General features: G+C 47.6%; 1 protein-coding gene across 3 annotated transcripts; it reads left to right on the top strand.

Moving 5' to 3' along the window:
* Positions 1 to 335: 335 nt before the first annotated feature.
* Positions 336 to 10,019, top strand: LOC106973026 (myeloid cell surface antigen CD33-like). 3 transcript variants are annotated; one of them, XM_015070074.3, is made up of 7 exons: positions 339 to 1,553; positions 1,614 to 1,991; positions 2,130 to 2,408; positions 2,638 to 2,685; positions 3,921 to 4,017; positions 4,306 to 4,387; positions 9,549 to 10,019. In XM_015070074.3, the coding sequence occupies exons 1-7, from the start codon at positions 1,514 to 1,516 to the stop codon at positions 9,711 to 9,713; spliced, it is 1,089 nt and encodes a 362-aa protein (XP_014925560.1). In that variant the 5' UTR covers positions 339 to 1,513; the 3' UTR covers positions 9,714 to 10,019. The 3 variants fall into 3 exon arrangements, with proteins under 3 accessions (XP_026892943.1, XP_014925560.1, XP_026892942.1); XM_027037141.2 differs by having other exon boundaries at positions 339 to 1,991; XM_027037142.2 differs by lacking the exon at positions 2,638 to 2,685 and having other exon boundaries at positions 336 to 1,991.
* Positions 10,020 to 11,342: the final 1,323 nt, after the last annotated feature.

Consider the following 11,342-nt stretch of genomic DNA (forward strand, 5'->3'; position numbering starts at 1 on the left):
CAGGATTCATAGAAAGGCACACTTCAAGTAGTTACATTCTGTCTTATAAAAAGCACAAAGTTCATTAAAGAAACATAATGAGAACTTGCAGATCTTCCCAATCCATGAAAATGGTATAACTTTCTATACTGTAAAACCAACTGCATTGGCTTCTCCATTATGTGCCACAATCGTACATTTTTAATAATCCAGAATAAGGTATGATTTCACTTATTGGAGACTCAATTCCTCACTTATCAGATAAGGTGCAAAAGTGTCTCTATGGTAGTAATGTTTATGGAACATATATTTAGATACTATTGTGTTTTGAAGATTTTACAAATGGTTGACAGCAAATGCTATTATATATGCATATCGTAAATAGAGACATCAAGGATTTGCCAGATGTATACTCCACAGAGTGAGATGGAAAAATACATGAGCAGAACCTAAAATTTTAATTGCAGCCGTATATTCATGCCACTCATGTTTTCTGGAATATTATGTTTTGAGCCAATTTCACCTTGAGAATCAGAGTTTTTACATGACGGGAAATGCTAATCTGTGTGATGAGCAACCAAACATATTGCTTCAGTCCACAAATGACTGTATAGACAGCATTCGTGGAAAAGAGTGTCCACTGGCTCATGAACTTGTGTTCTCCCTTTTGTTTGACGTGAAGACGCTACATGGTTTTCCGTTTGGAGATGCCACTGAAACTTCATGAATCAGCATAATAGAAGCAAAAAAACAAAAATGGACCCATCCTTGAATATTTAGAAAATAACCGGCAGTAGGCCAGCAGAGACATTGCAAAGTCACACATGCCTGCAGCTGTGAACCTAACAGGGACAAAGTGAAAGCACAGCGTATCTGCAGAGGAAGTGGCGCCTTGGGTGGGGTCCCTGTTGCAGGATGGACCAGGTCAACCCCATGTGTCTTGTCTTCAGGTCCCCCAACACAGATGTTCACCAAGTATTTGGAGAATCAATCAGTGAATCAATGAAGGAATCCTGCCCTCACCTCACCGTGGCCCCCTTCTTTTCTTATGCCCCAGATGCTCACACACCTAAAGAATCCTCCACCTTGCAGGACTGACCACTCGGTCCAGACGAGGCTGTGACCCTCCAGCTGTAGACAAGAGTTGATTAGCTCCTTGGTGTAGACCATGCTGCTCAGACAAGCACCTCAGATGGGAGGATCTTAGGAGGCTCACTGTGTCCCATGCCTCATACGCTCTCAGAGGTCCTGGTCCAGGCTCCAGTGGTGGAGGGAAGAGTGGAGATGGGAGGCAGGATACAGGGTCTGTTCTTGGTCTCTCCTCCTGGGTGGGTCTCCCGGGTCTTGGACTGGGAGTGCGGGGGTCACAGGCTCTGTGCAGAGAGGGGGTGAGCTCCGCAGCGGTAGTTCCCCCTTTGTGAAATCGTGAGACCTCATGCTCCTCCCCAGCTTCCCGTGGGTCCTCCTCAGCTTCCCTCCCTCTGCCTTCCCTTCTCCTTCACCCACAGGAAGCCCAGACACCCTCTGTCTCTAGATGCTGCTGCCACCGCTGCTGCTGCTCCTGCTATGGGCAGGTGAGTGGGCCGAGGGGAGAGGGAAGCTGGGGACTGCCGCTGACCCTGCCTTCTCCACAGGGTCCCAGGCTCAGGATGAGAGATACTGGCTGCAAGTGCAGGAGTCACTGACAGTGCAGGAGGGCCTGTGTGTATACGTGCCCTGCAAATTCTCCAACCCCACGAGCTACTTGATTAACCCTGTTCATGGCTACTGGTTCCGGGGAAGGGCCCACATATATTTGGATGCTCCAGTGGCCACAAACAACCCAGATCGAAAAGTACAGAAGGAAACCCAGGACCGATTCCGCCTCCTTGGAGACCCTCGGGACCATGACTGCTCCCTGGACATCAGAGATGCCCAGAGAAGGGACTCCGGGACGTACGTCTTTAGGGTGGAGACAGGGATTAATATAAGGTATAGTTACAGACAGAATCAGCTCTCTGTGCGTGTGACAGGTAAGGAGCACACTGCAGGGGAGGCCACAGGGGAAGGATAGGGGTCCCGGGACAACCTTGACCGAAGCCTGAGGCTTCTTTCAGGGCGGCACCTCAGACCCTCTTTCTGATCCCTGTGTCTCCCCCTCTCCTCACCAGCCCTCACCCACACACCTGACATCCTCATCCCTGAGACCTTGGAGTGTGGACACCCCAGGAACCTGACCTGCTCTGTGCCCTGGGCCTGTGAGCGGGGCACGCCCCCCATCTTCTCCTGGATGTCAGCGGCTCTCACCTCCCTGGGCCCCAGGACCCACCTCTCCTCAGTGCTCACGCTCACCCCACGGCCCCAGGACCATGGTACCAACCTCACCTGTCAGGTGAAGTTCCCTGCAGCTGGTGTGATGGTGGAAAGGACCGTCCAGCTCAATGTCACCTGTGAGTGTAGGGCCAGGATGACCTGAGTGCCTGAGGGGGTGAGGGGCATGAAGTCCAGGTTCTGGATGCTGGTGCTTTAGTCCTGGAGGCCTGGCTGAGGAGGGGACCTTGAATGACTCAAGTCCTGTCCCTCCTGTGTTTCTCTGGCTTCTGGGGGTGGGAGGATGTCCACATGCATCTCACATCACCCTTCCTCACTAAAGAGGGAAATCCTGTCCTCCCATCCTAGGTGCCACACAGAACTCGACAGCTGATGTCTGCCTAGTGGATGACAAAGGTGGGAAGAAGCCTCCTGTCCATGGAGCACTGACTAGCAGTTTCTTTCAGAGCGGGACTTTCAGAGTCAGTGGGTAGATGTGTGGTGGGCTGTAGTTAGACATGAGAACCCCCCTCAGCCCTCCTCTCTCATCCCCTCCCACTCTGGTCTTGCCAGGGTGACCTGCTATTTTCTCCCCACCATCCTGAGTATACTCTTTATCTTCCTCCAGTCATTGAAGGCCTTGGGGCATTTTTAGGAGACTTTATTTTTAGAGGGGGGGAGTTTTAGGTTCATAACAAAATTGAGCTGAAGGTAGAGAGATTTCCCCCAAGCCCCTGCTTTTGTATGCATAGCCTCTCCACTCTCTGTGTCCCCCACCAGAGAATACCTTTGTCACAATCAAACCTACATGTAATTGCCTTTATCACCAAAAGTCCATAGTTGACATTAGGGTTCATTCTTGGTGTTGTGCATTCTATGGGTTGGACAATTTATAATGACATGTATCCATCTAGTGGTATCGTGCAGAGTAGTTTCACTGTCCCCAAATGTCTCCGGGACATTTTTTGACTGTGAATCCTCAGCTCTCACCTTGACCTCTCTCTGAGCCCAGGCTTTCCCTCACTGTTCTATTCCCATTGACAGTGACATCTGGTTCCCACCTGGACAGTGAGCTCCTTTTGGACTCTTTCAGTGCCCACCAAATGGTTGACAGGTGGTGCCCAGAGACACATCCCTCACCCTGAGTGTGTTAGGCTCACAGTATATATACTTGGCTGCTTCCACCCACTTCTGGAAGCATAAGAGACCACCTTTGGCCCTGAGACAGGGTCAGTGGAGGCCAGGAGAGGAGATTCAAACAGCTTCCCTGGAGAGAAGGAAGGACAAGATCTTTCCACATCCCATAGAGACATATGCTGTGTGCATATGTCTCTCTCTCTGGCACGCCCACGGGGCCCAGAGCCCCACGATCCTGCTGCAGACAGATCTGGGATCTGTTGCAGAGAAGAACCTGGGTCCTAGAAAAAATGGTAGTAGCTGAACAGGAGTGTGAGAGCTACATGGTATCACACAGACCATGTCCTTCTGGTGGAGGCTGAGTTCCTACAGTGGGTGGGAGACCCTCAGGGCTGAACCCTGGATGGGAGGGGACGAGTACCCCTCTCAGTATGCTGGAGTTGTCAAGATTGGAGTTGACCCCAAGTGTCTTGCTTGTCAAGATTGGAGTTGACCCCAAGTGCCTCTGTCTACAGGGAACCTGGAGACCAGGGCAAGAATGATTAAAGGTGCCATTTGGGGAGCTGGTGTCACCACGCTGCTTGCTCTCTGCCTCTGCTTCATCTTCTTTGGGTGAGCTGTGTTGATGTGGGCGAGAGGGGAAGAAGCGGGACCTGCAGGGGTTGTGAGGCCCTACAGCAAGGGCAAAAGCTGCAGTCATGGTAAGAATCCAGCTGATACCATTGGGCCAAGCATGAGTATGTTCCCAGCCCTGGTTCCAGAAGTCCAGGAGCCGGGGCACCTTGTTACAAAGTCTTGATATGAAGGCTTCTGGGCTCACTCCACCATTGACCTGCCATAGTAGCTCACTCCAGCCTCAAGAGAGTGACCCTATGTCAGAGACCCTGGTTCTCTCATCAGAGTGAAGACCTGTAGGAAGACCGCAACCCGGAGAGCAGCGGGCATGGACGGCATCCACTCAGTTGTAGGGCCACCTCCCCTGGTGAGTGATGTGGGCATCCTGGTGTGCAGATTCTCCTCTACATCTCCTGGGGTGGCGCACAGCCATGCTCCATTCAGCACATCCAGAAATGAGCTCATCACCTTCCTGCTTAGTTGAAAATGTAGGTTTTATTATTATTCAGTGTCTGAGGCCAACAGATCAAGAGGTGATTGCCACTGAAAAGGCACCCTGTTACTCAAGTTCCCAGGAAGAAGGACACATGATCACACATAAGACCACATGGACAGGGTTGAGGTCGACCAAAAGGCAGAGGGGGCATAGAGAGACACAGATGGGAGCTTTTATTGGAGTTTCCACAGGAAAGGCATGCTGAGAAGGGGTAAGTGAGTTTAAGATTGGCTAGTTTGAATCATTTCAGCAAGCTCTGGGGTGTTGGGGCCGTCCCTAGTTGCTTGGTACTTGGCCCTGGGGTGATTAGGCAGAAGAATAGTGACCCAGAATGTAAGAGCTGGATAAAGGAGGGTTTGGGTGTGAGATTTGGATGGGTTGGTTTGCATATGAAAGAGATGTTTGCAAGGCAAGTCCTTTAACATCTCTAGAGATTGGCTAGTCCTGGCAGGGGCAGTTCCTCTAGGATTAGCAGGGCCCCAGATGCCAAAGCATCACAAACATATGGTTAATACGCTCCTAAACATACTCTTCCTGCTGATCACTCACCTCCCTGATGGCACTTGTGTCCCTAATACCCTGCCAGCGACCCAACCCTGTCCCGCCCCAGCCCTGCACTTCTCACACCAATGTGCTTCAGGGTGTGCAGGCCTGTGCTTCTCCTCAGTACAGCATAATGCATCCACTCCCTTTGAGCTGAGCTCCCCTCTTAGTCCTTACCCTGCTGCAGCCCTCCCCGCTTCTCCTCCCTGGCATGTTAGCATCACCTCCAGGCAGAACCCTTGTCCCACATGACCAAGTTTGAAAAGCACTGCTTCTCCACACTCCTGCAAGTCGGGTGCCCACACAACTTGGTATGAGATTTGGGGCAGGAAACCCAAGGTCCCCTTCAATGCTTCTGTCTCTCCGACACCAGCCTGCTCACTCGCCTCAAGCATAGCGAGCGTTTTGCATCTCAGAATCATTGCTCCGCTGTGCTCACCTTCTCATGTGTCTATGTCAATCTGCCCTAGTCCTGCTCATCTCCAAGCTCTAATTTTCATTTATTCATTTAAAACTCTAAGGTGGACACCACTGAGGTTTCTGAGTACATGATCTGCAATCACCTTGCCTTCATTCATTCCTTTGCAAATGTCTTCCACTTGTCGATTGTTCTGGATAGTTGGGAAATATCTCTGTTTTTACAAATACGTATGTTACAAATATAAAATGTCCCTGCTGTCAAGGACTTACATTTATTGAGGGGTGTGTGTGTGTAGAAAACAGTGACCATATAGGTAGTGAAAATATGCAAGAAATTGTCAGGAAATAGTGCTATGGAGGGGCATTAGATGGAAGAATGAGAGGTGTCAGTCCTGGCACTGGAGTCTTTGAGAAGACACCCGCAGGAAGTGAGGGAGCACAGCGTGAACCCTGAGAGAATCACTATGGCTCTAAACAAGGTTTGGGGGTCCTGAGGTTGGGGCATGCCTGGTGTGTGGGGAAAACAGGAAGTTGGACAGTGTGTTTGAACAGAGCTGTGTGGGAGGGGGGCAGTGGGTAACGATGGGTAGGAAATGAAGATGGAGAGAGGCATGGGGGCTGCAGACGTTACAAGGCCCTGCAGTTCACCATAATTACCTTTGTATTTTGAGAAGGGTGATAACGTAAAGGAAAACCACACAGAACTACTACTCATCCAAAATACCTAACTTCTAACTCTTTTGGTCTCTAAATGTGTGTGTGGTTTTCACCACACCAAATAATTCTCTCTGACACCATCTGGAGGTCCTACTGTACAACTCAACTCAATTCTGACACTATCTATCTGGAGCTAGCATCACATCCCACAGATAAGGGCTCAGCCCATAAGACAGCCCCACCGCCCTTAAGACACCAACCACAAGCTCAAGTTGTCACTTGTGCTTCTAACCAACTGGCTATAAATCGGGTGTTCCCACGACCCCCTTCCTCGGTTTCAATTACTTTGTCAGAGAGGCCCACAGAACTCAGGAAAGCATTTTATTTACTGTGTACCAGTTTATTATAAAAGTATATGATGAAGGATACAGATGAACATCCAGATAGAAGAGAAGTGTGGAGCTCCCAAGTTATTTCCAGGTATGCCACCCTCCACATATTCACCAACCCAGAAGCTCCCTAACCACCACCCCCATACTATTGGGATTTTTATGGACATAGACATGATTGATCATTACCTCTATTTCCCACCTCTCTCCCCTTCCTGGGGGATGAGGACATGGGGCTAGAAGTTCCAAGCTTCTAACCGCAGCTTTGTATTTCTGTGACCAGCCTCCATCCAGGAGCCAACCAAGATTTGCATCATTAGAACAAAAGGCACTGCTGTTGTCCAGGAAATCCCAAGGGAGTTAGGAACTCTGTGTCAAGAACCAGGGTCAAAGACCAAACATTAGACCAGAAGATGTTCCTAGCACTCTTATCACTTAGGAAATTTAAAAGGGTCTTAGGAAATCTGTACAGGAACCAAGGGCAGATCTCTCTCTCTCTCTCTCTCTCTCTCTCTCTCTCTCTGTCTGTCTTCTGATACACATTTATCTTTTATTGTTTCACAGACATGAACTGATGCTCATTTTAATGGGATCGCTCTGTCTGCTGTGCTGAGAATACCTATATCAGGCTAGGAAAAGAGGACACCAAATAGGAAGAAACTCAAGTAATCCAGGCAAGAGATAATGTAGGCTCCCATAACAAGATACTGTAGACTGAGTGTCTTAAACTACAGAAACATATATTTTGTTATGCTGGAAGTCCAAGATCAAGGTGATGGCAGGGTTAGTTTCTCCTGAAAACTCTCCCCTTGGCTTGCAGATTACTACCTTCTCTCTATGTCCTCACGTGGCCTTTTCTCTATGCACACACATCTCCAGGGTCTCTTCTTCTTATGAGGATGTAAGTCATTTGGGGCCCTATCTTAATGACCTCACTTAAACCTAATTACTTTTTTAAAAGCCCCATCCCCAAATACAGCGCACGGGGTGTTAGAGCTTCAACATATGAATCCAAGGAGACACAATTCAGTCCATAAGACATAGTCCAATGGGTAACAATGATGAATCAGGATTTGCTAATGGAATGGTAGAGTATGTGTGTGATGTGAGCAGAGATAGTTCACTGCCTCCACCACATGGATGTGATAAATGCCAAAAATGACTCCACAGATGCCATAAATATCCACAGGTGTCCATGCATGTCCAGACATGTTAATAGATGTCATAAATACCCATAGATGCCCATACATGTCCATAGATACCAAAGATGACTCCGATGTGGTTGCCTTGAGCAACATAAATAATTGAACCACCGATTCCTGAAATTGCCATCTATGCGGGAGTATATTTCTCAGGGGGGTTCAAACTTTATTTTGGTTACTATAAGCTTCAGGTGCCTCTGAGATGTCCAAATGAAGAAGACAAGTTAGATGTCAAGGGTCTGGAGCTCAGGAGAGGGGTCCAGGTAGGAGGCACAGAGATTTGGGGAGCATACACATCAAGGTCTGATAGGGGATGAAGCCACAAGGAAGAGAAGAGGTCCACAGACAGAACCCCGGGAGAGACAGGGCTACAAGGTGAAAACAACAAGAAGACCACTGAGAAAAAAAAAAGAAATGACAAAAAGAGTGTAGATTTGGGTCCTGGTAGCCAAAGGGAGATGAAGTTTCAAGGAGAAGAGAACGCTTATTTGTTTCAAATGGTAGTAATCCCAGTAAGATCAGTTCTGAGAAATGACCATTTAAATTTAGCACATGGTATCACAGTTAATCTTGAGAAAAGCAGATCTGGTTGCCCAGTGGAGGAAGTTTTCTTGATTGGAATGAGTTCAAGAGAAAATGGGAGGAGAGGAAGTGCAAATGCTCTTGAGAAATGTTGCCATAAATCTTGAGAAATTAATCTACATTGTAGAAGTATGGTCATACTTCTACATCCCTTGGAACCTTCTGGGTGATAGGAGCATCTTTTGTTCTAACAAGGTGACTCTGGGTGGGCTTCTGGATGAACAGATCACAAGAAAGATCAAGCCATGATTAGAAGCTCAGTATTTTCATCCCCACTCCCCATTATCCAGAGAGGGGAGAGATGCTAGAAATGAAATTAGTGATCCATCATGTCTATATAACGAAGTCTCCATTAACATCCCAAAAGTATGGAGCTCAAGGAAGTTCCAAGTTGGAATCTTCCAACACGGAGATGCTAGGAGTACACCTGGAGAGGGTGTGGAAGCTCCTGCCACTCCCCACCCCCACCTCACCCTAGGCACCTCTTCCATTTGGATGTTCATCTGTGTCTTTTATCACATCCTTTTATAATAAGCTGGTAAACAGCAAACTGCTTTCCTGAGTTCTATGAGCCACTCTAGCAAATTAATGAAACCTGAGATAGGTGTTATGGCAACCATGAATTTATAGCCAGTTGGCCAGAAGCACGGGTTACAACCTCAACTTCCTATTGGCAGGTGAATTGGGGGTGAGGTTAGCCTTGTAAGACTGAGCCCCTAATGTGTGGGATCGGCATTATCTCTGGGTAGGGTGTGTCAGAATTGAAGTGAACTGCAGGCCACTCAGCTGGTGTTGGAGAATTGTTTGCTGTGGGGAAAACCCCACAAATCTGGTGTCAGAAGTGTTGTGGCTGTAGGTAACAGTGTGAGAACAAAGGAGACATACCCAGAAGAAAAGTCAACTTTTCATAAACACCCTCCTGCGTGTCCCGTGCCAGAGTGACCAGAGTTGAGTTCATGATCAACAGATGTGTGGCCTTGGGTAGCACCTAACCTCTCTGAGAATTAGTTTCTCTCTATGTAAACTATTTTCCGCATAGGTCTGAGTGAGTGCTCAGTAAAACTTGAAAGCAATCAATAGTGTTATATTTGCTAAATAAGAAATGTTTGATAAAAGAGTGGAAGAAAGCAATGTCCTATCGAATCAAATTCACTTCATGGACCTTCTCTGCCTTCTCACCTTACCCCCCACCCCCACCCCAAGAGCCCTGCTCTGAGCCCTTCTTTGCTCTCCACACAGGGTTACCAGCAGAAGTCTGAGCCAGAACTCCCTGCTGAGCCCACAAGCTCTGCAGGGGTGCCCCCCACCTTGGAAATGGAGGAGGAGCTGCATTATGCCTCCATCAGCTTTCACAAGATGAAGGAGAACACCTGCACAGAATATTCAGAGGTCAATACAAAGTGACGAACCACCTGGAGCAAACAGCCTCAGAGGGAGTGTCCATATCCTCTAGGAAGGGGGACCCAAAGGCTGGTTCTTGGAGACTTAACATCCCCATAGGCAATGGACTTATAAACTACTATATGTGAGTTTCTTTCTGTATTGGAACTAAGGCTTTGCAATCAGAGAGGCCTGGCATGGATTCAAGGCTCTTTCATTTATTAGCACTATGATGTCAGGCAAGCCACCTTACTCCTCCATGTCTCGGTTTTCTGCTTTACAAAATGGATGTAAGGGCTTCCATGAGGATTAAAGTGCATATGGAAAACACACAGCACAAATCCTGCTGCGTTGTGAGACTTTGGTGCACATTGGTTCTTTCCCCCTTGGACAGAAAGGTGTCAGTGACATTTCACTTAGAGGCTGGATATGTTCTGTCCCGGACACCACATCAGCAATGAGTCAGCCTCACTCTGTACTCGAAACCCTCCCATGTGGCAATCGTTTTGCAATGTACACATATATCAAATCATTACATTATACACTTTAAATTTACACAATGTAGGGGCACCTGGTGGCTCAGTCGGTTAAGCGTCTGACTTCGGCTCAGGTCATGATCTCACAGATCATGAGTTTGAGCCCCACATCGGGCTCTCTGCTGACAGCTCAGAGCCTGGAGCCTGTTTCGGATTGGGACTGTTTCGGATTGTGTGTGTGTGTGTGTGTCTGCCCCTCCATGGCTTGCACTGTCTCTCTCAAAAATAAGTAAACATTAAAAAATAAATAAATAAAATTACACAATGTTATGTGTCAATTATATCTTAATAAAGCTGGAAAAAATAAACTCTATATGCATACACAGTACTTAATGGTAAATATTACTGAATATTTATCAGACGAAGAAAACCCTCCCCATGGATCTCTTCCCTGACTTGGCCTCCAGCATCATCCCTCTCCCCTTCTGAGTCCTCCCTTTCCATCCTGCCTGCTTCCTACTAGTCCTGTTAGAGGCAAAATCACATTTTAACATTTACAGAACCTCCTAAAAATCAGGGCTGACCACAGTCAAAATACCTCTCCATCTCCTCAGCCCCAAAGACTAATTTACAAGCCTCTAATTTGACTTTCCAGATCAGGGGGCAGGAATTTTTTTTTCAGAGGGGCAGAGAGCATATATTTTAGGCTTTGCAAGCTGTATGGTCTCTGTAGCAACTATCCAACTCTGTGTTTATAGTGCAAATGCAGCCAGAGACATGCTAGAAATGAATTAAAGTGGATGTGTTCCAACAAAATTTTATTTACAAAAGTAGGCAACCCACTAGCTATAGTTTTTTGACCTCTATTACAGGTTGTTTTTTTTTTAACTTTTATTTATTTTTGACAGAGTCCTATACAGAGACAGAGCTTGAGCAGGGGAGGGGCAGAGAGAGAAGGAGACACAGAATCCGAAGCAGGCTCCAGGCTCTGAGCTGTCAGCAGAGAGCCCAATGCGGGGCTTGAACTCACAAACCATGAGATCATGACCTGAGCCGAAGTCGGACGTTTAACCGACTGAGCCACCCAGGCGCCCCAATTCCAGGTTGTTTTTAATCTTTCCCAGTCTATTTGTGCATCTCCATATCCTAGCTTAGCGATCCTTCATATCATTCTCTA

Source organism: Acinonyx jubatus, chromosome E2 (assembly GCF_027475565.1).
Source record: "Acinonyx jubatus isolate Ajub_Pintada_27869175 chromosome E2, VMU_Ajub_asm_v1.0, whole genome shotgun sequence".
Lineage (NCBI taxonomy): Eukaryota > Metazoa > Chordata > Mammalia > Carnivora > Felidae > Acinonyx > Acinonyx jubatus.